This window comes from Paramisgurnus dabryanus, chromosome 20, assembly GCF_030506205.2.
Source record: "Paramisgurnus dabryanus chromosome 20, PD_genome_1.1, whole genome shotgun sequence".
Taxonomy (NCBI): domain Eukaryota; kingdom Metazoa; phylum Chordata; class Actinopteri; order Cypriniformes; family Cobitidae; genus Paramisgurnus; species Paramisgurnus dabryanus.
In genome coordinates this window covers 33,590,402-33,618,123 of record NC_133356.1, presented here as the reverse complement: position 1 = coordinate 33,618,123, position 27,722 = coordinate 33,590,402, and the positions used below count along the sequence as shown (strand labels likewise).

The 27,722-nt window shown below is 37.5% G+C and overlaps 1 protein-coding gene across 1 annotated transcript in view; it reads right to left on the bottom strand.

Annotated features, from left to right (window-relative positions):
- Nucleotides 1-26,819, bottom strand: part of ppp3r1a (protein phosphatase 3, regulatory subunit B, alpha a) — a 34,081-nt gene extending 7,262 nt beyond the window's left edge. The window contains exons 1-2 of the mRNA XM_065249682.2: nucleotides 26,620-26,819; nucleotides 8,650-8,689 (exon numbers count right to left, since the gene is read on the bottom strand). Coding sequence (XP_065105754.1) covers nucleotides 8,650-8,689; nucleotides 26,620-26,622 — 43 coding nt within the window. The 5' untranslated portion in view covers nucleotides 26,623-26,819. The remainder of the gene's footprint in view (nucleotides 1-8,649; nucleotides 8,690-26,619) is intronic.
- Nucleotides 26,820-27,722: the final 903 nt, after the last annotated feature.

Here is a 27,722-nt window from a genome sequence, read left to right as displayed (position 1 = left end):
TGTGCTTAAACCCATTTCATATGGTGCACAATATGGGTTTTGAATATAATCAGGACACTGCTATTTTTGTCATGTATTTTGTATGATAATATCAAAGGAAAACCATCTTAAACATAACCGTATCTATTATATAAGAAATACAATTTCCAGCATTTAATAAACACTTTTATCACACTGTATGAATCATTTATCAGATTCATTTTCATTCCCTCAGGATAGCATTATCTCAGAAATGTACTGTAATAAATTTATTACACAGCTCTCCAAAATGAATGATTCTGATTGGCCGGTTGCGACATTCCAAGGTTTGTTATTCACATCACAACCGCTCAAAACTACTAACACACGATAACCTGGATGCTGCAAATCCATCTGACAGGTAGGGCTGTCAAAATTGCTCAAAAATGACGTTCGAATATTCTCCCTAAAAAACCCACGAATATTCGAACTATTCGAATATCTGGTTGCCCATTTTTTCAACGACGTTAACGACGTTTAACAACGCATTACTTCAATAACAGGACAAATTAATATAAAGAGACATAACTACTTCTATAGGTAGTCTATTTAAGTTTAAACATATTTGACAACGTATATTACATACACAAAACAAGTAAATTAAGAGACATCAAAATTATATGGTACCTCGGTTACATTGCTTGACAAAACTCCCTGATGCCTGCTCCATCCACGACACTGATCGGTCTTATGTCCTTACAAATGAACGAAATTAATTTCTCCGTTATGACCTCTTGTTGTGTTGCAGACAAATAGCTTGTGGCGGGCGATGCAAAGTAAGTGTTAAGACGTGACTGTTTAGCTGGAGTTCCACAATTGTGGTCTCGTACACACTGCAAACTTTCAGGAGTGACAACCGCATTTAAATGTGAAAATATGATGATTGACACGGAGATAACCATAGCAACGGTCTGCCGTCTCACATGCTTATAACTCACAGCTTTGATGAAAATAATTTAACAGCATTATGTTTTGCAATAAACCTCCGTCGTGTCGTTGTGTATTGTACGCATTTGTGAGGCTGCGCGCGCTCTTGCAGTGTTGCCAGGTCCTCGTCTTTTTTGTACTCGCATACCATTTTAGCGCTTAAAGGGCGATTTATAGTCGTGCGTAGGTCCTACGGCGTAGCAGCGACGGCGTAGGTTCCGCGTCGGTTTTCATTTATACTTGTGCGTCGCCGTCCGCGTCGACGTGCAAAGACACGCGAAACCGCTGGTTGGCAGTAATCACGCGTGTAACCACAGTAGCAGCAGAAGTCGTCACAGAAGAAGAAGCTAAGCAAGTTAACCCACAAACGAAGAAAAAATAGCAACTTGTTGTGTATAATTTGAGAAGACCAGCAATGATGTAAGTAAATAAACAGCGACTTATGTTGCAGTTTGAGTTAAATCACTCCTCAACTTGGCTCATCTTTGTTTTCACCGTCTCAACCGGAAATACCTATGACGCAGTTTTTTTTACCTGACGGGAGGGGTTCTGGTGGACCAATCACAGAGCTTGCGGTCCGCGTAGGTCCGACGCGCTGTTAGGAATTTTGTGAGGTGCGCGTCAGGCTACGCAGAGCTACGCACAGGCTACGGATAGCCTACGCCGTAGCTACGGCGTAGCACCTACGCACGACTATAAATCGCCCTTAACCGTTTATGGCTTTTGGCTCATGAAGCGATCAAGTTTTTGGTGTTGTTAAAATGTGAAGGTGCCTGTCCCAATATTTTGATCTTTGAGGTAAAGCGTTTGGATTTATTTTGCTTTATTATTGGATTTTTCTTGTTCGCTGTTTTTTTAGTGCAAGATCTGGCAACACTAGTCAGCAAACGCTTGTGCCTCTGTCATTCTTTGTACCGCGCATACAGAAGACTTTTCCCCCTTGTAATAATTTATTTCTTCAGAAGAGAGACCTGTCATGTCCATGATGCACGTTTAAACACTTTATTAACTAGTTGTTCATTTCGGTTATGTAGGCTACACACTATGCAAAGATTCTGTAAACGCGGTTGTCACTGCAGTTTGCGGGAGTTAATGCGGTTGTAGAATGCGATTGTCAGTCCCGTAAATTACTTTCAATTTCTGCCATCTTCCATGCAAGACGCGTCAACTTTTACAGTGACAGACAGTGTGACTACTGTGACCTGTCCCTGAACCAGGCGCATTAGTGCGCCCACTTACAAAGCAGACAGCCATGCCTCTACTACCGCGGGCTTTAAAAAAAAAAAAATTATTCGAATATTAATTTTCATATTCGAAATTCGTTTTTTTTTACTATTCGAATATATATTCGAATTTAGAATATTCGTTGACAGCCCTATTGACAGGTAAAGTTTAATATTACACAATATTAAATATAAATATTTAATATATATAGAAAATTATATAGAAATTGTATGATATTATCCTACACTACACAGGGAATAATATGGATTTTTTTTCCAGAAAACTTCTTGCATAAAATAGATTCAAGCACTTCAATGACCTGTATCTATGTATGTATATTTTCAAAAACTTCTCAAGGGCCTTGCATTTTTTTCTCCCAGATTCACAAACTTTCAAGGATTTTAAGGACCCGTGGGAACCCAGCTTCAAATAACATTTATGACATTAGATTTACAAATGTGTTAAACCAAAATGAAACCAAATAGTGTGCTCATGACATATGAACTCTTATCTTAAAACTGAAAGTAAACAGATTTCCTCACAGAAGGTCTGAATTTGTAGAACTTCCGCCGGTTGTTATTGTGAAATAAGCACATTCAGTGTGATACAAGACCCTCTGCTTTGTGTTGGGTCCGGATCACACTGTCAGGGCGTTTTTCTGCGATAACAACCGGCTGCCTATACATTATCCCTTACATAATACAAAAGATAACACAATACTTCTATCTGTGCGTGAAACCCAAAACATGCTGAAAGACATCACATCATCTGCCCATGTGTGTTGGGCATTCAGGAGTATTATAATGGAGCTAACCTAAGTTTTTATTGACTATTAAACAGACACACTGTTCTTTGTTTGCAATGTGCAAAGGAAGGTACTTTGTATCAGGAGGCATAATAACCTGTATGTGATGTGCAGTGAGGATACTTTTATATTAAGTATAAAGTGGTCCTATTGGGATCCTATAGTGTTCAGCTACTGAGTTTAGAGTTTAGTAAGATCAAAGCTGAGGGTAAGAAACTCTTCTTAAACCAGCTGGTACGACACCAAAGACTCCTGTACCATCTCCCTAATGCAAGATGAGTAAACAGTCTGGGGCGAGAGGTGTCTTTAGTAGAGATCGATGGATATATCTGTTTCCCGGTTTTTTCCCTATATTTAAGCATATTCCTATTATCGCATATCGGTTTTGTAATATCAGATTGACCGATAAACACCGCCATCTTGTGGCCGTTTTAAGAATTGTGTGCTAGACGACACAGCATTTGAGGAGATAACAACAACTACAGTGTGCACAGCAAATATGACGGCGGAGTGACATGACTTCATTAAAAGGACTTTGAGTAAACTTACTTTGCTTTGATTAACTAACTTATTTAACATAACAGACATTAATGCACACATAAGATATAGTGTTATAAATGCCTGCAATGTATGCAGCTTGGCTAAAAAATAGAGACAAACTCACACATAAATAGGGATGCACGGATACCACTTTTTTTTAATACGAGTACAAGTACTTGCATTTCAGTTCTTGCCGATACCGATACCGAGTACTTAAAGAAAACATGATTTAAATTTACAGGTAACAGCTTTAGTCATATAATTTAACAAAAAACAAAAAAAAAGGACTAGTTTTCCAGTTTGTTGTAAACTCTGCCTCTTTGGACAACACAAGAGGCATTAACCCCTTACACGCCGCTCAAACATAGACATTTCTCAGACCCTGGTATCGATCCCCAGTATCGGGGGACTTTTAACGAGTAAGAGTACCTTAGAAAATGTGGTATCGAGGCCGAGTATCAGTATCGGTGCATCCCTACACATAAACGTATCCATCAAATTTTGTCCCAATAACGATGTAACTTTACATGAATAAAAGAACCAAGATTGAATGCTTGGTGGAATTAAAAACGCTGAATAATTTTTTTGTTTGTTATTTATGCTTATTAGTAGCCTTCGTTAAAGGTGCTCTAAGCGAATTGAAGCGTTTTAGACCATAAAACATTTTTTGTTACATACCGGAAACATCTCCTCACTATCTGCTTGCTGCCTGTCCGCTGATCAAACTGTAAAAAAACGCGATCTTTGTAGACAGCCCAGGCTTCACAAATGGCAATATCAACAAATGGCCAAACCTACAAACAGAAACCATAACAAAGTGTTCCAGCCAATAAACGACAAGAAGGATTTGGGGGTGGGGGTTGGGCGCGTTCATGAAAGCACGGAAGGGAGGGGGAGGAGTTAGCTATGCTCCGTCTGTTTGAAAACAGTTTCGAAAGTCAACAATAACTAACGTCTCGCAGATTCGCTTAGAGAACCTTTAAATCACATTTATATTGCTGTTCACTTATCAGGTTAAAGGCTGAAGCACAGCCACCACAAGATTTACTCCAAGTTATATTAACATTTACCAGATAAACATTATTTTGCCAAAAACATCTAAATAAAGGTCTGTGGATATTCATTAATTATAAATAACCTATGCAAGCTGTCGCAGTTTGATACAGTTAATGCGTAAGTAAAGGCATATTATAAACAGCGCTTTGTCAACAGCCATTTCAACAACAAAATCTGAATTATTCTGACATAAAATACCAGTTAAGAAATTTTATGACTTATAAGCGGTTTGTTTGTTACTTTTCTGACAATGAATTATTCCAGTTATAATATTTATTAAATTAATATTATTCTTCACTCTTTCAGACCCCTATTTATTACATTGCATGCAAAGAGGGAGTGATTGTTAGTATTATCAGTCCCTCCAGAAAAAGGTGATTATGCGATCGCATGATTTAACGCATAATCAGCCAAAGTCTGCATATTTATGCAGGGGACGCATTTTTTTCAAAGCATAAATTGCAGATCTCCATGCGAAAAATATGCGGGGCTTGCATGATTTCATAATACCCGTATTTTTGTAGCAAAACTCACATATATCTTAGCAGAAAGTTAAAATTTTTTTGCATTTACCTCACACAAGCGCATCCATATCCACTGTTGCCATGGGAACGTTATGAAGTGACGTGATTATGTGACGTGAACATCATTCAAAAGCTGCAAAAGTTTCTGCAAGTTCATGCAGTTTTTGCAAGTTCACGCAATTTCATCGCATAAAATTGGATAAATATCTCGCATTTTCAAGGAAAAGGTGCCGCAAGATCAAAGATTTTTGCCCGCAACAATCACAAAAAAACTCTGCGTTTTTCTGGAAGGACTGTACGATCTCTAGTCTTTAGCCCTTTTTACACAAAGATTACGCAAAATACATGAAAATTGTGTTATTTTCACACAGAAGCCTCTCTGGCAATTTTACAGAAAGTTTCTGGGACCAAAGTGCTGTGTGAATGGTGTTAATGATATGCTTTTCACTCTATGCCAGTGGTTTATTGGTCACCAGTTGCCATATCATACTGCAATGTAGATTGTTAAGATGGTTTCAGTGGTGAACGTTTATCAGAATGCAATAGGACAGGTTAGCTTTCGTAAGATTCCTGTAAGGAAGTAAAGGCATTGCTGCGCCTTTTTTAACAAAGCAGAGGTGCTGAGAGCCCAGGAAAGATCCTCAGAGAAATGGACACTCAGGATCACCTGCAAGTCACATGCTCCACTTCAACCCCATTATCAGTGGATATGGGAAGGTATGTGTGACTCTTCTTAGCAGGCTGGTGGTTCGCCAGGTGCTGAAATTCCTCTCTGTAAGCCATCTCAGTTGTTCTCAATATAAATATGCTTCCTTAACAAATAAAACATCAGTGCTAACTGATAATGTGCTAAGACACATGTGCCCTGGTTATGGTACTTTTTGATTTACATAAGTTAAAGACTTGAGGTTACACAGGTTATACCAGTCCCCAACTACAGTCCCAATATTCCAATCCAAAAATGAGCCATGTGACTGTCCTGACCAAACAGCCATATTCTGACATCACATAGATATCAGTGGGGCAAGACCTCGAGCATTCATTTTTTTAGCCATGAGGTCATAAGAAGCCCCCATAAGTGCCCTCAGGGAAACCCCCAGCAACCCCAGCCAACAAGCTCAGGTTTATTTCGAGCGGTTACAGACATGCTTTCGGGCTGTGCCGCATGCCTGTATGAGCCACATCATTCCACATATGGTTTGGTAAGTAGGTCATTTGCATGAGCAAGCTGCCGGTTTCTCAAATATTAACTCTTGCTCTGACACACATATAGTTTTTACCTTTTTATTTCGCATCACTGTGTAGTGCACTGTTTAGACTCTATGAAGTTTTACGAGGTGCTTATGAAAGGCAGATAAGCAAATTATATGATGGTGCCTCCACAGCAGGTGCCAGCACAACACATCACTTTCTATCTGAGAAGTGCAAAGCTTTATGCTTACATATTAGTAGCCTTTGGAACAGCATCGGGATATTATTTACCCTTGAATTATGTAATGCAAAATGTATTTTGCCTACATTAACTTCTTACACCCTGAAGCTATTTTGGGGATTTTTGCCTGGATTTGGCCTACCCAATTTCAAAAGCATCCCATACCCACATGCAGAGGTTTACATACAAAAGTTTGGTATCATTTTACAGGTAACCCTTTAAAAATACATAAAACACTGTTAAAAGTGCTCAACATGGTTGTATGTGATATCAGTCCTCTAATAAACACAAAAATAAATAGGCGCTTTTTGATGTTTTTTTCTAAAGTTTTTATTTGAAAGTATATAACTCTGGCCCTGGGTATCTCAGGTCCCTGCAGACAGTTTTGTTTGATTCCAGCAATTGTCAGCTTACAGAGGAAAAAGGAATTTTTTCTCTATCATAATCTATGCAAAAGTTATTTTACTCCAACTGAAGGGAGGAATAATACCCTTTTTGTATACAATTTCTGCCTAAAAACATTTGAAGTGTCCCCATAACCACATACAGTGGAATAAATGCAATTTCTTTATATCATTTTAAAGAAAACCCTTTGAAGTTACATAAAAAGCTGCTGTTTGTGACAAATATTGTTATTTATGTTGTTTTTCATATGATGAAACACCAAATTTTCTTTTTTATGTTGAAAATACTGTCTTTGATAGTGTATAACTCTGGTTCTGGATGCTCTAGCAGACTGCAGACAGTTCTGGTTGTTAGCAGCAGCAGACAGTAAACACCCAAAAAAAGAATGAACTCTTTAGCATGTCGTATTCAAAAGTTATTCTCATTTTACTAAAGGGTGTGAAAATACATTTTTCATATAAATATTAATTTTTTGTTTTGCACATATAATAAATAGCAAGGGATTATATATGCACACAACCAAAGAAAATGCTGTGAATGGACTCATTGTTTAGAGTAGGACCTAAAATAAAAGATGGTGTATCATTTGTGGCTATATGTGCTATCTGAGGCAGTCCACACTCAAGTTTCCCATATGTTTACAAAAGACCATTTTTTACCTTATTATTCATTCAGCGATTGTTGGATATGTGTTGATATTAGAACAAAAATAACGCTGTAGCCTTATTCCTGAGAGTGAGAGCTTTCATTTGATATAAGACTTGCCCATGTTTGTCATTTTTGAAAAATATGAAATATGTAAATATTAAATGATATAATAAAATATTGGGGGGGTGATAGTGTAAATTAAATGTAAATAACTTTCTAACAGTAAAAGATGTGTCAAAGTGATGCATATCTGCCGAAAGTAGAGACTCTAAGCTTTCAAACAGTATCTCATATGTGTTACTGGGGTCCATGACGGAGCATCAAAGATTAAAAGAATATTTTATATTAAGTCAAAATACGAAATTCTGGACCCGGGACAGGGTCCTCAGGGTTGAAGAGGTTAAAAAGTATTAAACATTTCAGTATTTGTTCTTCTTCATTAAAAATGGCACCATTACACACAAACAAGTATGCTTACACACAGTTTCCCAAACTTATGTGATAATTGTACTATATCGTGGCAACCTTCACACCAGCAGTTCTTGGTAGGGTTGAAGGTGTTAAGACGAGATTGAGATCATGTACTGACGGTGGGTCAAACCTTACAGGTCCCAGAGCCTCACAGCTCATTAAAGCCACACTGGAGACTCATAACACTTCATATACTCCGTCTATGAAACCACAAGCTCATCTGAAGCCCCTCCCTCCAGTCCCATTTTTTCCTGAGCTTTAATAAAACAATTTATGCTGGTATGAGACACAAACCGCTAGATCAACTGATGTGCTGTAATCTTTTTTCTGTAACTTTACATGCACGTGTTAAAAACTTGCGTACATGAGAAGGAAGCACAACTAATTAAAAGCAAATTTTAAAGCTAAAAATAAACCTCAACACCTCTGGAGACAAACTTTACTTGACATCAGGTTTAGCTCATAGCTGTTTGTAGCATGCAATGACAATAATGTCTCAGAGGATTTCAATAAAATTAATAAGGCAAAGAAACATTCAAACAGTATATGCAAAAAAGATTAGTTTGTGTGTTAGGGTATAAATGCTTTTTAATACTCACAATGCGAGCACATTTCCAGGGGATAACTTGCTTCATTTCCCTACAAATTAAAGAAAAATCATCAGTACTAAAGATGCAGAATATAAATTAAAACAGTTACTTGAGTTGCATGCACATAAGGTTGTTTTAAAGTTTCTTTATTTGATAAAGAAAAGAGTTATTTGTGCACTGTAACAACTGAAAGCTTTGCCTTCAATGTTTCTCTGCAAAAATGCATTAATGATGTGTAATGAAATTTCAACATCTTTCAAAACAACATTTTGATTTAAACTAAGTCATTGCTCTCCAAGTGTTTGTTGAATTATGGCCCATGCTGTTACTTTTGTGTGTTGTCAATAATACTTTATATTCTTTCATAATGCTACTGGGTTTAGAACATGAAATACTAAATGGCATCATCCTGTGTATCTCCATCTGCATAGATTTATTATTTATAAAGTTTCATTCAGTTCAGAAGCTCAAAGGCAAACATTCAACATCCTACAGCTGGTACATCTACCACAGAATTAAGGGACATATGAGAGCTTCGCCTATTTTGATACAAGTTTGACTTAATGATTCTCTGTCTGGATTATAACACATCTCAGATTCATATCTGCCAGCACTACATCTAAAATGTTAAAAGAGTCTGCAGTTACTTTAAGACATTTCAAATCTGGATTCTGTACATTTTCTATCACTAAATAGCAACAGTTTGTGTTAAGCATTCAGGTTGGTGTTATTGAACGGATCATCATATCTACAGTAAGAGGTGGACTGCAGCCATCTATCACTCATAGACCAATAGAAAACCTCAGTCATGGCAGACATGACACCACTTCCCTAAGATTTTTAGCTTGGGACAGACAGGAACCATCCCATAAAAGAAAGACAAAAACACATTTAACTTCCTCAAGTGATGGGTGCTTCTCAATATGCTTCCTCGTCTCCTCGCTCCTACGTCCTACATCCCATGACCCAGAAACTGATCGAGGTCTGCCATAATGTAGGACATCTCAAGTCTTAAACTGCACCACGAGGAGGTGAGGAACGAGGAGTTAGGAGGCTTTCTGAGGAGTCATGAGCGAGGATACACAAGTGTATCCTATGCGGAAGTGTTTTATCCACTAAACCTGGGGCACGTATAAATCTCCTCCCCCTTCACATCGTCACGTCATTAAATCACATAAATCTATTATCATTTAATTATTGTAAATGTAGCGCCAGAACCCAAACGTTTCAGGAACTAGTCAGACCATTAAACAAACAGAAACCGGATGTAAAGTTCAGACCAGACCCTTATCGCGTCACCGAACGTGCGCCCAATGAAACGGCCTATATAAATGATCAGTGCTATAGACATAAATATTAATTTTAAAGCCCTTTTAAGAATGTCTTTATTTTAATGTAGTAAGGATATGAACTATAACTCAAGTATGAATTTAACTTTATTTTATTCAATATTTTGTTTTTTTTTATGCACTTGATTATTTGTTTTTTAATGCACTTGATTATTTGATAACATATTAAACATTATAGATAGGCTTTTCACACCTGAAATTGTTAACCCTGGGTTATTCTAAAACCAGGGTTAACGGAATCCTGGGTTATTTTTTTCATGTTTCACACTGTTCAAACTTACCCAGGGGTTAAGAGATAACCCTGGGTATTCATAATTTGACGTTTCACACTGCATTCCTAAACCCTGGGTTAGGAGTCTCCAACCCAGCTCCAACACACCTGTCTGTAATTATCAAGCAACCCTGAACACCTTGATTAGCTACTTCAGCTGTGTTTAATTAGGGTCATAACATTCTAACCCTGCTTCCTTTCACACTGCATGCGTTTGGCACCGCAATGCGGGGTTAACACCACAAATGCGGTGCTAACCCTGCTCCGGAGCAGGGTTTCATAACCCTGGGTAAAAAGCGGTGCTAACACCGCTTTCAAATTACAGGTGTGAAACGCTCCTAAACCCAGGGTTAAAAGCGGGGTTTAGAATGAAGATAACCCAGGGTTAAGCGCAGTGAGAAAACCCCTAAAGAGAGTAAGGAAAGAGGATATCATTGAACTTAATACTTCGTCTCCTCCGTCCTCGCTGCAAGGAAAGGAAACGAGGATGCACAAATAAGAATTGAGAAGCTAGGTATTATAGTTTTTATCGTTTTAAATATAGATAATTTCTTACAAAATCACTTTGATTACTTGATGAAGGCATTTTATTTATCCCACTGGAGCCATTTGGATAACTTTTGTGGATAACTTTTGAAAATATCTTATGTGTCTCGGCAGGGCCGTGCACAGACATTTTGAGGGGCAGTGGCCCAAACCAAAAAGGGGGCACTGGGGGAGGGCACAATTTATATGGTTTTAACAATATGATGTGTTATAGATTAGTATCAGAAAAAGAGAAGTGATTATAATGGAAAATATACTTAATAACAAGAATTAAAGTGTGACAAAACTGCTTAATATTCTATACGATTTACATGCTGAAGCTTTGAATTTGAATCCATGTTTACAATTTTGAAGAGCTTTTGCAGCCTTCCTTTGCAGTCTTCTTTTTTTTTGTGAAAACATAGTTTTTTACTTTTTTTGTCTACAAAGTGTTCCAACAACAGCAAATTTGGTGTTATTTATATTAGACAATCACTGTAATTCTAAGAATGTTTACTTGCTAAGTTGTTAGCACTTTTAGAAGACCAAGAGCAAATCATTACCCACAGAAATACAAAAACATACGAAAGCCAAGAGAGGTCATCCACATATTTATTTTTGCTGCTTGTTTTCTCATGATCTCGAGATAACAAAAGTTGTTGTCATTTTATCCTGACATGATAATCCAAATGCCATAATGTAATTTCCTGTCCATAATATTCGTTTATTTTGAAGTGGACTGCTGATGCATATATGAGTTGGGTTACCACGCGTAGCTCATTGTCGATAGACTTAATAAATAAATAAAGTTTGATGTTCGTGAATTTAGGTACCATCTCTAAAGTAACAATGTACACGTTTCTATCTTCAATAGTATTTAACAGTTTATTTGAATAAAAATAAAAAAATCTAAAAAAGTGTGCGTAGTTGACAACCACATGAACACTTTACAGTTGGTTTTGTGACTGTTTGTTGACTTTAAGTAACTCCATGTTAATGCTGTTTAAGTAGAAACGTATATGGAGTTACTTTATAGACGGTCCCTAAATTCACCGCGCTATCAAATGGTCAATTATTGGCAAATCTGTTTCATCTTGAGCGAATCCCTGATCCAAGTAAAATCTCATTTGTTCCTTCATGCTAATTTAGCTAAATATGCTTTTGCTGTCTAAAAATTATGTTCTTTTGTAAGCTTTAATCACATCACAAGAATACAACTGTTAAAATTAAGTTGTGATCACGAGAAAACAACCAAGCAAAAATAAATATAGTACACGACCTCTCTCGGCTTCAAACTACCAAATTACTAATTGAGCAGCTGAACAACTGAGGTAATGTAATGAATCTACCTGTTAATACAACAAACTGTCGTCTCCGCCCTTCAAAGAGTGGACACAGATTGTGAGAGATGCTGCGTAGCGGGCGGGAAATCACGAAGTGGATTACCAGAAAAGGTGGATCTTTAGACGAGCGGTAACAGAACACTTTGACCCGGGTTGGCGGTTGGTGAGAGGGGCACCTCAGCTGATTAGGGCAGAGGGGCAGTTGCTCTAGCCACCGGGCCACCCCCCTGTGCACGGCTCTGTGTCTCGGATGGCTTCAGGATGAGTAAACCATGGGGTAATTTTTATTTTTGGATGAACTATCGCTTTTTAATCTATGGTGACGTATGGTAGCGTCGGGCAACAGAGAGAGCAAACCTCCTTACTTTTCTGAATACAAATGGAGGAAAAAAGATTAAACGTCAACTAACTGAACTTGATTGGCTGATTAATTGCAAGCTGAGTAACAGTTGGGTGTGGCAAGTTCAAGATTTGTGATAGCCTAAATTTTTTTGAAACATATCTGAATACACTTAATTAAATTATTATTAATAAAACTACTAACTTTATATAGATATAAAGCTGCAGTTGTAACTCTGGCCTTTCTATTGTTATCTCTGATTGAAATATAAAATTTGCAGTTATTTGCGGAGTTATGTTCTGTGTGTGCGTTGTGCTTCGCCCGCTACTCTGTGCGGATGAATCTGATGTCTGCGATCAATGCATCAGAGAGGATCTGTCATTATTTATCAACATGACAGAAGTACATCCTAGTACATACATACACATCCAAAAACAATCGACCTAAACCCATATTAGCTGTCCATTTTTCAGCCATGCCCATTGGCCACCACAATTAAGCCTATGGGAAACACTGAAGTGAAGCAATATATCTGACGCGTTTGTTCTGGCCGCAGTTTGAGCTTTCACTGTTTTAACAGATTTGTCAATCGATGAAAAATATACAAAAAAATGAAGTTTCCTCAATTCAAATACAATATATTTTAACATTTCTCCTTTTTCTGATAGTGGATGGGCTTCAGCAAGCAGACACTATTCAATGCCATTAGAAGAAGCTTACATATAGGGTATTATTTTATTTAACTCTAATGCCGCATTCACACGGGGCATAAGCGTTGACGCTTCCCATACACTTTTAATGGGTGACGTCAAGCGTTGGCGAACTGAATTGTGGATCCGTCGGCACCGCGTCAGTGCCGTTGCTCGTGGCAGAAGTTGAACATTTCTCAACTTTTCAAGCGGTAACGCGTGCGTCAGCCAATCATATCGCCTTATGCAAATAACCTAGGCAGAGCCACCCAATTACGTTTATGGAAAACCGGAGCTTGTGTTGCGGCCACAGTGATTGGCTGTTGGACACGCTTCAGACAAGCCTTCCGTTAAGCGTTAACACTGACGGACCGTGTGAATGCGGCGTAAATCAGCTGAAGAAAGGAAGTCATATACACAGCAGGGCTTAAGTCAATAAAATTCAATTTGTACATTGTAATTTTGATTTTAACTCTACACTTATAGTTTTGTTTTATCTGTTTCACCCAAAATGACCTCAGTTACCATCAGGCTGAAGTATAAATCATCTCTGCAGGTGAACTTTGCTCACACAGCATCCTCTTTAAAGCCATGTAAGCAAAACTGTAACAGCGGATTTGGTTCAGTAAGTGTATTATAGGCTGCACAAATGACAACAATCATAAATGTCGATTATTTATCTTGACATTGTCAAATTAATTTTAACATTGAAGTTTTGACATTTTTTATAACTTTCTGAGAAGCAGCTGCATGGTAAACTTTTAACATCTAAAACTAAATAGTAGAATGTAAATAACAAAAAATTATGGGAGTTATGTTGTTAGTAAAAAATCCAAAAAGAATGTCTAAAAGACACGTCAATTTATTAATTTGAAAAATCTCTGACTCATCACTGGGAGTTGCCGAGTTTTGACATGACGTGTGAAGTTTCAACATAAGCAAGGGTGTGGTAAATGTTGTATGTGCTGTATTTTAATCATTTTAAATGTGCAATCTATTTACCACAAGGAAAATTTAAATTGGTATTTAATACCAGTGTTAATAAACTACTAGGATTCTTACAATTTTTTTAATTGGCTGCCTTTATAGATGTATACAGTGTTTCCCACAGGATTTTGAGGAGACTGTGGTGGTGATGACGTCACCCGCTAATTAGCATATATGTGACGTCATCATGTCGTGTTTGCGTTTGATCTAGTGTTGGCACCTGAAATATGTTTCACTTCTACTCTTTGATCTGTATCTGTATTTGATCTATATTATATATCAAATTATATTTTAAGCCGAATTAAGCGGTTTTAAATGGTGAAATAAAAATGTAAATGGGAATCATGAAAATTCTATTTGTGGGGGCCAGTGTTGATTCTGTGGTGGGCCACCACAAATAAATCAATGTATGGGAAACGCTGGTATAGATTGATGTGCCATTCATGAATTATTCATAAAGTCCACAGGAAAACAGTTTTTGTTTAGTTAGTTAAAAACAGTTTGTTAGAATTTCTCTAGAATTACTTTTGTTATTTTATGCCTTGAACCCGTTAAACATTGTAATAAAGACAGCCCAACACATAGGTACGAGTGTGCAATTGAAGGCAGCAATGTGTCTGCAACGTGGGCAAGAGTGAAAAAGAAGTACACTTCCATAGTGTACTTAAAGTGCTCTATTTTTGCAAACTATATTTTCTACTTAATATAGTAAAAATTCATCTTTAGTAGAGAGGGCAAGCGAGAGAGAGATTGTGTGAAAGAGGCTACCTCTGTGCGTCTCTAAACAGCGCTGTTCTTGCCTCGGAAAATCGTCTGTCATGTTTGTTAGTCCGTTATTACAGTTAACTATGCGAAGTGATATGGAACTGTAATGCAGTCAAGACAGCTGCCTGGAACTACGTTTGCCGTGCGGTTCCCAGAAAATAATGTCTCCTTACATGGAAATCACGGTCATGTTTCTACAGTAGCCCTAAAAATGCACAAATGCATTTTGTTACTACGTTGTCTCAGATGATGATGTATGTCCTGTGGCCTCTACCATAGCTTCTCTATGCATTTCAAAAAGGAGGGGTGAGATGTGGACTGAGCCGTTAGCTGCAATTCGCAATCTGTCCACTAGATGCCATTAAAAGTCTACACAGTGGACCTTTAAATGGCTTGATAATTAGAGAATGCACCCTTTCGTATTAATGCCATTAAAGACTTTTAGTAATATTGAAGACAACATTTTAAAAAAAATGTTTAAAAAAGTGAACCCAAGTGCCATGTATTTGCTAAGATTACAGTTAAGATTTTGTGTTGAGTACTATTTCTGACTCAACACTTCAATGTGAAATTAACCATGATGATACATGAGGATTTATATAACAAAGTAGTATTTGTAGTTCTTTCATTATTAAGAAAAAAATGAATTGTGTTACCGGCTGGATGAATTCTATGGATATTTTACATCAGGAAAAAAAAATCACTTTTCAGTTCGTTTTTAATGGCAATTCTAAACACAAATTAGGCCATTTAATAAGATTTGGTATAACAATGTATAAGAGTTTTAACTGATGCAGAAACAAAATATAAAATCATGACAGATAATACATTAAACCATTTGCTACAAACAGATACAGTAGGCAACTGCAGTAAAGTGGTACCTGAAGAGGATTTGAACATTTGCACCGTGTTACTAATATCGGATCACCTGAGAGTGAAATACATCTGAATAATAATGACACAGTACACCTACTTTCTATCAAATGATACGAGGAACAAAAAAACAAAGGCAGCAAGCTATAGAGTTTAAAATGGATTCTCGAATCATTAGTGGACTCTTGTGAGATGTAAATGATCTGTTTAGTGGGCTGAACATCGTCTGTGAGCGAAACACTGAGTGGAGTTCATAAATAATGCATTCACCTTTCAGACTCAATTAGACCGCACAAAACAATGCACCAATGCCCTCAATAGAGTTTAGTGTTACCATGTTGTTAAGATAACAACATGAAACTCTAATAAGCATAAAACACACAACATACGCAAAAACAGGATATAGCTAATTTATAAAGATACTAAACTATCTAGTTTATAATTTACAACACATATCTATGGAAGGTTTTTGCGGTCAATTTTAAATGAATTAATTAAATGCTAAAAAAAGATTCGCAAAATATGTTTGTTAGAAATGCCAGTATGTATCAATCATCAAATTGCAAGCTGTTGTTGACTCTTGTCAGCACTTAAAACAACGCACATTACGTCTAAAGTTTAAATATAAAGAGAATTGTTGTATTGGTATGAGTATTTTGGTTTATTTTATTCATAATTTTAAATTGGTTGTTCCTTGATGTTCTACATCTCTCTATATATTTAGCTTGTTTTTTTTTAAATACTAATGTAACAGATTAAGGGCTTTTCAAAAAACACATTTCAATGTTATGATTGGGAAGTATTGTGGTAAGTGTCAAAATATGGCAAAAATATTACAGCTATAAGATAAATGTTATAGGTTAATGTTTTAGTTTACATTTTGTTTATAGCTACATTTAAGGAGAGACAATGAATGTGCTGACAGGGCCTCCCCACGAAGTTGCTTTGGGCCCCCTAAAGTCTAGGATCAGCTCTATTCCGGGACATTTAAGAGTGTCCTGTCATTCATTTAAGAATAATAATCAAAACAGCTGGTCCACAAAACAAGTTGCACAAGAATTCAGTCCATTTTTTATTACATGTTGAATTTGAAATGCTTTTTAGTTAGTTTAGCTTTGCTTTTATAGTTACTCATAGCCTCAGTTTCCCCATTCTGCCTAGTCTAGCATGAAAACTATGGATAAATTTTCCCCCTGAAATAGGAAACCACTCACAGAACTAGGAGGGGGCAGCAAGACGATGACGACGTCTATACGACACACCGAAGCAGTTTTGTTTATCCAACACGGCAACAGACGCGAAGTTACCTTTCGATGCAGCCTTAGATAGTGTTCAAAGTAGTTTTGAACGCAAGTTTATAAAAAAGAGAGCAACTTTTGAAGTTAAACAATTTCATATCCAAGAACGATGTTTGGATATAAGGCAAGACATAATAGCCACGTTTTATAGGCCCAACCTGCTAGGCATCGTCGTAGACAAAGTCCATTAAACTTGGTAAGTGGTATTTATTAATATCATATTGTCATTATGCCTGTACTGTGTTTGTCACAGTGCCACTAGGTTGTGTTGCTTTTCAATATCAATATACAGCTATCAGTTTAGCTATCAGCTGTGTGCACAAGTACCGATAAAAGTTGTTGATGCTTGAATTTATGTCGCTCTACATACGTCATCTGGTATAATTGAATGATTGGATATGAGCTACGTACTAGACGCATTTGATAAACATTCATTCATAGCGCCCAATAAACGGTTCTGGGCATTTATAAACCACGCCTCAAATAAGAGAAAATGAGCATGTGGTTCCCAGACCATGTCTTCTCTATGACAGTGGTTCTCAAACTGGGGTCACGAGTAGGTGCCAGGGGGGCCCCAGTTTTATGACATTTTATAAAATACATTCATTTATCATGAATTCTGTGTAATTAAACCCAGTGCTTTAAGTGGCCCAAAAGAAGTGCCGGTACTCTAGTTTTCTTTCTTTTTTTTTGCTGACTGGACTTCTATATTGAAGGGGTTTTATATTTAGCAGTCAACAGACGACCTTGTAAAAAATAATAAATCCTTATATAAGTTTGTGGATTTGCTTGAGCTAGAAATAGCTATTGAACATGCATAAAATGTGCAAAAGATATATAAGTCAAATTTTCAGCATGGTCAAATGCTAAAACTAGTTGTTCAGATAGAAAGAGCTTAAAAACAAAAACTTTAAAATGACACCAAGACCATGTCTATGGGTTCAAGAATAACAAAATAATGGCAATTTAAAACTAGAAAGTCGTCACTTTATTTTTTCCCATTGTTTTCCATTTTGCGGGTGGTAAAACTACTGTGCGTGTCGTTCAAATTCATTTAAATTTCGTTGGGCAGTGTCCCAAACCAAAAAGGGCACTAAGGGGGGGTGGTACTATTAGTATGGTTTTAATAAAGTATTATAAATATGATGTGTTATATTACTAGCATCAACTTAGACAAGTGATTATAATGGGAAATATAATAACAAGAATTAAAGTGTGACAAAAAATATTCAATATGATTTACCTGCTGGCTTGATGGATCTTTGAATCCATGTTTGCAATTTTGAACTGCCTTTAGAAGCAGCCTCCCTTTCCGTTCTCTGTCTTTATTTTGTAAAGGCATTTGTGGTTTTTTGCCTACAAAGTGTGCCAACAACAGCAAATTTAGTGTTTATATTAACTTAGATCTGATCGGGAACATTAAATCCATTAGACAAGCGATAATAGTAAGAATGTGGATATTTTGTTGTTGTTTGCTTGCTAAGTTGTTAGCACTTTTACATTTTACAAATACATAAACAAACTTCCAAATGAGTAATTCTGCGGTTTAACAGCTGATATAATATAATAAATCTACCTGTTTATGCAACGAACTTCAGAAACTGTCGTCCAGGCAGAGAGTGCACACAGAGATGCTGCGGAGCGGGCGGGAAAACACGAAGTTGATTAGCGGAATAAGTGGATCTTTAGCGATCTTTAGGATCTTTTTATAGATCACAACCTTTGCGTGCGAAATTACGGAGGATAAAATACGGGAGATTTAAGGGAAAATACTAATACGGGAGGACAGCGGGAAAGAAGGGTAAAATACGGGACTTTCCCGGCCAAAACGGGATACTTGACGGGTATGGTGAGTCACACCTCTCCACACCACGTTGAGGCTGACTGACAGCAAAGGCGATGCATGCGCTTTTAACTTGTAAACTCAAGGGTGTATGGGTTAGGGATGCACCGAATCCAGATTTTTTGGGTTCGGCCGAATACTGAATCCACTGTTTAAGATTCGGCCGAAACCGAATACCGAATCCTACTCGCATCCTTATTCCATTACAGGGCTCGCAAAATTTCTAAATCAAATTTTGCCATTACAAAGCCAATAGGGCCTCTAACCACAATGTTTAATCTTGCGATGCTGTTGTTTTTTTAACAAACAAAAAAACTGGATTTCCATGTAAACCAACTGTTCCTGCTCATCCCCACACCAGATATACTCATCATTTAAAAGTGGTTTAGTGGGTCACAAAACTCACAGTTTGGATCATCCAGTTAGAGATTGGATAATTTTTTCGATCAGAAAAACAGGGGCTACTGTCGCTTTAAGAGCGATTCTGCACAGAGTCACTCTCTTCGTACAATCTATATCACTTTAAAGCTTGCTGCGAGAGATTTAATTTTCTTACGTGAGGATAGTAATGACTGACAGGACGAAGTTGGAGGATTTGCACAACAAATCCATGACAAATCAGTACGGATTGCTTCCTGTACTGCGGCTTCGCCCAATCGATCGTGAAAGTGAAAGTAAAACTCGAGCGCGCGCTCAAACGCAATTTAAATACCCAATGCCTGAATTTTATACACCACAATTACCCATCCTAATCTGTGAGAGAATACATAAGCATTTAAATATATTTTTCCTCCCTATAAGTCAATATAGCCTGACGGGCAGGGCTGCATTTTGATAGCCCGACTGCAAAGCACAATGAAACCGATGCGCTAGTTTATCCAGGTGCGTCCATGAAATGTGAAACGCCCCTAGGCTCACCGAAAAAAAAAAAAGCTTATCTCCACGTCAGCACCTGATGTGTGTAATCAACGGCCGCGTGACGTCGACCAGCGTAGCGCAAGCTTAGGGTTCGGTGGAAAAATAATTTAAGATTCGGCCGAACCCGAACCCCGTCAAAAAGCCCAGTGTTCGGCCGAATCCGAATCCTGGATTCGGTGCAGCCCTAGTATGGCTAATGTAGTCTCTGCTCTCGGTGGGACGAATTAGGAAGTGTACATTGGGAAGAGCGCTCTGAAAAGCGGCAGCGCAGCCAAAGGATTAAAACCTCTGATTTAAACAGATGTGCAAATGAGCGTTCCGGTACGCTAAAAGCACGTTCTGGGCTCAGGGAGAGGTGGTGGTACGCTCAAGAGCTATTTTTAGAAGTGGCGGTACTGAGTACCGGCGCATTCCGGCCCACTTAAAGCACTGATTAAACCTAAAAAAAATAAGGCTACTAACCAACAGCACTACTTTGTATAACTTAATATGTTTTGTTTAATTAAAATGTTACATTTTAGAACAGTTTTGTCATAAATTTTCTTTGGGGGGGCACGAAGGAATGCACCACACACAAGGAGGGCCGCATGCGGAAAAAGTTTGAGAACCACTGCTCTATGAGACTGGTCTGGTGTAAGCAAGGCTAAGTTATTATGCATTTTCAGCAGGTTTCCCTCATAAGAATGGAGGACAAGTATTTCCGTATCACCTCCGCTTTTAAAGCTGTGATCTAATTTGTTTACATTTGAAAAGCCTGCTGCCAAACAGGTTTAAGATAATAGACCTGTTGCTATGACAGCATCTCCAGGATGAGCATCGAAGAACCAAATAATCCAAGATCAACAATAAAATCCAGCTAACGGAGTTAGCAACATACGAAGACAGGCCCCTGGGCTTAACGGTCTCCTAATAAACACACGAGGATCATCAATCACTCTAAGTGAGTTCACTAACTGAAAAACCTCTATATGACAACAGCAGGTGTTGCAAAACTCTTTCATCCAAAATCAAGTGAAAGTGGAGTGGGTGTGTATCCAACGCCCTTTCAGGAACGGCTCTCAAGAAGAATATTTTGCAGTGCACTAAATACAGTTTACTTTATTTGTCAAAATATGGAGAAAATCTGTTTACAACATAGACACTGTAAAGAAATGAACAACTCCAATATCCATAAAACAGAAGAAAAATCCAAATAGATAACATTAACTACCTAACACACCCTGTTAACTAGAAACAAGTGTTGCATTCAGTTTAAATTTGATCTCTCCTATCACAATCTGATGGTCAGTTACTATTGATAGTTTTCAGTCATGTGATCTAACAGGGGGTTGGCGGGCAAGAAAGCAGCAGTTTCAATTAGGCTCTCCATAGAAACGCAGCACAAGCTGGTCAATTTTCCATCTGTTTTAAGACATGATTATTTAAATAACCTCTTGACAGATATGAGCAAAAACTAAAAGTTTAAAGCATTTACCTTTATACATGGCACCCGATTCCATATTTTATAGTCACTAAAAATCGTCAGATTAATGGCAGACCTTCACTTTGGCTATGTTTACATGTATTTTATGAAAAAATGTCATGCATAATATATTATAATATTATCACATTGTATTGTATTTTGTAATATATTAAATATTATCAATGAAAAAGCAAAACATTTCAGTCTGAGCAAAAGTTTAACACTACAACAAATGATCTAATAAAAGTGCAAAATAATTGCAAACATTACTTTTGCACAATTTCACGACAACTCTTTAACTAACACCCCCAAAATTTTACAGGACTGCAACACAATTTCTGGTTGGTTCACAGCACCCCCAACCTAAAACATCTTCCTGCGCCCCTGCTAATCACTGTTGTTGGTTGCCCAAGTATGTGACAACAATCCAGGTAAGAAAATTACAAAGATATGATTTATGGCTAAAATTAAAATGATTAATATGTTTAAGTGATGTTACCTTTGATAAAGTGTTCTCTGTAATAGTTGTATATATTGATGATTGCTATTGTTTTCCCTCACTGGGAACAGAAGCAAATATGTTTATGACACAAAATTCCTATTTTCTGAGTTTTCGTCTCTGACAAGTTTTCGTAGAAGCATAGTATTATCTCCTGGTCGGTTAATGCATTTTATTGCACAACAACTATTCAGTATTTATGTTAAACCAATGCCATCCAAATACCATCTTAGAAAATATTTGGCTCTGCAATTACCACCACAATGACCAACGTAAAAATACAGAAGTGTAGTATTCAGCTACAGCTATGCACAGTTCAAAAACCAGCCAGTTTTATTACGAATAAGAATAACACTGCACTGTTGCCAAAAGTTAAATAAACTGTACTGTACTTAAATATAAAAAGCTGTACATCAATTTTTTTTATGAATCAGACCCTTTTTGTTAATAAAAAAAAAAACTAATGTGTGTTAAATATGTTTGTAGAGATGCACCAATATAAAATTTACTGATAGCCAATTGTGTTGAGTGATATGTGCTGATACCGTTATAGTTTGGTTGTTATATTAACTTGCGGGCGTTCAGTGTTTTACAATTTCTTGCCAGAATTTAATATTACATTTTAATTTGTTCATTAAAAAAACGGCCTCTGGTCTCTTTCCCAGTGTAGCAGCATAAGCAGGGTTGTTATGCTTAGCTTGCAGGCTTTCATAGAGAGAGGGTCTTTGCTTTCAGTAGGCTACCCGTATTTGCATATTCTGTATTGGACCCTTTAAGATCCACTGTGAATTCCATTTGGCAGGCAGCCTCATCTCGCATGACGTTAAAGGTGCGGTGTGTATATTTTAGGGACATCTAGCGAATTGCAACCAACAGCTTAGCCCACTGCTCACCCCACGCTTGTGAAGCACATAGAGAATCTATGGTAGCCACCACTGGACAAACAAGTACAAAAATGTGTCCGTTACGGGCTTCTGTAGAAAAATGGCGGCACAAAATGGCGACTTCCATGTAAGGGGACCCTCTTTGTATGTAGATAAAAAGGTCTCGTTCTAAGGTAATAAACACATAACAGTTCATTATGAAAGGTCTTTATACACCACTGATAATATAGTTTTGTATATTATTTTGCATTTCCGTCAAGAAATCCTTCTAAAAATTACACACTGCACCTTTAAAAAACCCAGATGTGTGCTTAGCACTGAGCACCGTGATCATGTTTAGTTTAAACTTCTGTGCATTGGCTTAAATTTTTTTTTTTTGCTGTATGTGCTTTGCACAGGCACCGCACATTTGCATGGTCTTGCTTTTTCGACCATAGTTAAGTTTTAACAATTTAATTATTATTGAAAATTAATTGTAGATTGATTAATTGTTAAAGGTGACATAGAATGATTGAACGGAGTATTTATCCTTATTTTGTGATGTGAAATGTAGACAAATTTTTTTTTGTTTGGGTCTGTAATGCCTTAGAAGCTTCCTAAAAACCTCTCTCAGATAGCTCTATTAGGGTGGGGGATTTTAAACAAATGTTTTGCACCTATTTGGCTCCCCCTACTGGCTTAACTTGCAATCTCATTACTGATTGGCTGACTTTCCTGCCACTTTAAAAAAATTTACCCAATTATTTTAAAGTGGAGGGGCAGTTAGATGCCTGTGATGTCATAAGCATCAGTTTTTCAGATTGAGCTGTTTTCTGGCTGACATTTCTAAAAGAGGAATTTCTATGAGACTGAGATGTTTAGCATGTTTAGCACTTTTTGTATGTTTGTGAATGTGGGTAGACTACCATTATTCAACAAAGACTAGGTAAAAATGGTTTGTCATTCTCTGTCCCCTTTAACATTCCTAGCAATGACAATCGACTGTTTTTAAAGTATCGGCCAGTGTGAAAAATTGCTTTAATTGTCCGATAACAATATTTTTTTTCGGTATATTGCTGCATCTCTAGATTTTTGTCATTGTTTACTATATGCCAAAAAGTAAAACACCAAACTGAACCGTATTCTTTTAAAAAGCTCTTGCAGAATTTCGTCACAGGATAATTGGTCCTTGCAGCAGTAAAAGCAAACCTCGTGCCCACGTGGATCAAGCTCTGGCACAGTGCTAGTGGTCTGACTGACTGATTTTAATGCGTTAATGATTATTTAACTAATCATATGCCTTAATGCTGACAGCCCAAGTTTTACCATTAGATGAAGTTCTAAATGTAGGTTCAGGAAGAGGCTTTTTATTTCTGAGCCTCCCCATCGACAATTCTTCCAACAACCCTTCTCGTGCAGTTCTGAACTTGGGGCACGAGATGAGCCTCTGGTTGAAGATCCTTTTGTGGTAGCAAGCCAAGTTAGTTTCCCATTTAATGGTAAAATTGAATGGGCAGACAAACCCATAAATTTACATTGAATTTAGCGATTCTTCCATGTACCACTGGGCTAAACAAAAACATAATAATCTTCTTAACCTGCAGACAACAGCAGATAGCCTCTCTTGCCCGCCAGCAGGGCATTCCCCTAAGTGCATTACGACACATGAACACTATCGACTGATCACTACACAGTACTGTACTACACACAGTAACACACGCACAAAGTGTAATTGACACAATGTTCACACTTTTTCAGCATACACTCGTGCATACAACTCGTGGTTGACATTAACGGTCCCAGATATTTAGGTGTCCTCAGCATAACACATCAAACTGTTGGTAAGCCACTTTGCTGTTTGTGGTGTGTTTTGTACCACTGATGTAAAGGCTCTGAATGTAACGTCTTGCTAAATATCATTTGGGAACTCAACCCACAGTGGTCTTTAGGCTATCACTGAAAAAACTCATTTTGATTTACGCACTTTTTCATGTCATTGGCTAAAACTTATTGCAATATTACAGTTTACAATTATTTGATTGACTGATCATTAATTTAACAGATCATTGAATATGGGGAATTGCATAAATTGACAACCCTAATTGCAACAGGTGTAAACAAAGCCTGTGTGCACACACAGAAGAGATTTTTCAAATGCTGAATCTGAAAAGAGACATGAGAGAACAGACCTAGTTTTTGTTCCAGAATAATATCAAACCTCAACTTATCTATGATGTGGTAAGAACTAAAGCAATGTTCATTTTTGTCCTCATGGTCAATATTAATAATCCCAGGACAAATTTCCTGCAAGTGGAAAACTAATCACACATAACACGTTTTTGGCAGTGGCAGGCACCTTTATTGAATGGCCAGTGAACATTATGCAGACTGTTCCTCTGCGACGAACGCCTTGCATTTAGGCCACCTCCCACGCCATGCCTTTTTGGCAGAAACGCTCTGGTTGGAAAAGCGCCTGTTGTCTTTCACGCTTTTCCGTTGTCCAATCGAATGAGGGGAGAGGCAGGGCTTTCGTTGTGGTGACAGAAGCTCGCACTATAGTTGATACAGTGGTTGCCTAGCAACATAAAAAGCTGCCCAGCACTGCTCTTTTTTTTAAAGCGAGGGACCAAAAAAAAGGCTTGCGTTCCCAAGCGTGTAAAACGCGTTTGATGTGATCAACCCCTAGTCAACTTGACATAAACATTTACATTTCAATCACGTGTACAGCATAACACTTGAAGCGTTACTGCTTTCTATGGCAGATAATGTATCCTCGTTTCTGATTTTACAAACTCATGAAATATTTCATGGAAAATTTTATATTATAGTTTAATAATATTGTATTTAACCACATCTCACTGAAATGGACAAAAATGATATTTCAGTCCATGGGTCGTTGGTTTTAAACAAACAGGTTATGCAAGTTCACAACTATTATTCACTTTGACAGTTTTTACTTCACTTTGGGTCTTCTTCAGTACAGGAGCTCCATATATTACATTTATGCATTTAGCAAATGCTTTTATTCAAAGCTACTTGCAGTGCATGTAATCTTTACATTTTATCAGTAAGTGTGTTCACTGGGAATCAAACCACAATCTTTGCACAGCTATGCTTGACCAGTGTAGTACACAATATGCACATTTTGAAATACTGTGGAAATCTTCACCAATACTAAACTACTAATATGCTGAATCCAAATTGACTTGGTGTACTGTGCTCTTCTATCCAAGTAATAATTAACGGCAGTCGGTTATTATCCATTATTAAAAAATAATGCACATACAAGGTGGTATATATTTTTTTTCTGCAGTTTTTATGTATTAATTTGTAATGTTTAATGTATTAATATATTAATTTTTCAATGTATTTATTTTGCTACCACACGTATATTAGTATGCTTTATTTGTTGAAATTAAATAAATCCGTTTTTATTTTGGCATAACGTTAGTGATTTGCAACGTTCATAATGCACACCCTTACAACGTTTGTTAGCCAATCAGAATGAAGCATACAACCGCCCCATGGTATAAACATTATTAATTAATACCGTAAGTCATTGTATCACCTATCTATAGTCTTAAACTCTCATAGGTAAAAAAAAACCTGACATCAGCTGGGTTTAAACGATAAGATTAGTGATCCCTTGCCTTTACTTTCACGCATCACACAGACGGATACAAATTCAGCACCACGCAACTCATTACATTTAGCCATTTGTGATGTAATCATAGATCAGTGGATGTAACCCCACTGCTAAATATGGCTCAACCCAAAGTTCACGTCTGCAATGGCTCTTTTAAGCACTTTGCATGAATCTAAAGGCACTAAAGGGCATAAACCCACTGGACCTGACAGATACATAAAGCTTTATTTGATGAAACGGCCACCCGGAATTTGCAGCAATCATATGCAACCATAATCTCTGGCATTTATAAACACTGGGCTTCTTACCATTTTTCTGCCTGTACGCCGGAAGTTCGCCTCAGCAATGAAGAACAATGAAAGACAGTAGAGATATAAGAGGAGAATCCTGCTCTTGATCTCGTGCTTTTGTTAATAAAACGCCACGTTTATGTTTGGATGTGGCTGCTGTTTTCCGTCCGTTTCCACTGCAGCAGCGACGCGAGGAAGAGCCGCAAGGCGGGGCGGAAGAGGCGCGCTGCCATTGGACGAAAGGCACGCACGCGCCGACAGGCGGTCGTTTCATACGCCACATACGGGCACTTTCAGCTAACCTACTTCCTAGTAGTGATGGGAGAAACGAAGCCTTTCGAAGCTTTGAACCAATTGCTTCGTAAATTGATTCAGTTTTTCGAAGCGTTCGAAACACCATACACGATGGCGACACCTGCTGGTCAAAATAGTGTAAAAGCAGCAATATCTGTCCAAACATTTTACACTTTTTAAAAAATAACAGCAAGATTGTTCTAAAAATATGTTTTTAAGAAAATAAATTATTTATTTTAATTAAGACATAATTAAAAGTGTATTCTGTGTTTTTAGTTTTATTTATGGCAAACACATAATTAAAAAGAACTTCCTTTTTAATTATGCACATTTTTTTCATTAAGTCTGTCTATAAACAAAAAGTAGACAAAATGGTAGTGTTATTAGTCAGAAGGATCGAATGTTTTATAAACTTTTACAATAAAACTGAACCGAGTTCACCTACACTGGTCATTTGTGATCAACACCCCCCCCCCCCCCTAGTGGTGAATCGTCGGATTTTCGAAAGGTTTCGAAACAGTTATGACGTAACGAAGCGATCGTTTGCTGCAATCACGTGACTTTGGCCAGTTTGAAACAAGCTCCGAACCAATGATTCGAAACAGGTGAATCCGACGAGTCACCTCCCACGTAGGAGTGGAAGGAAATGAAACTGCGATATACTAGCAAAAAACTCTACAAAGCATGAAACAGATCTGCATGTACCAATAAGTAGAGCAAAGGTCAGAAGCAATTGTGGAACACAGCTGTAACAGGACGTCATTTATACAGTATACAAAATCAAGTAGCCACAATAAGCATAAGGAAGGGCAGAAGCCCAAGAGAAG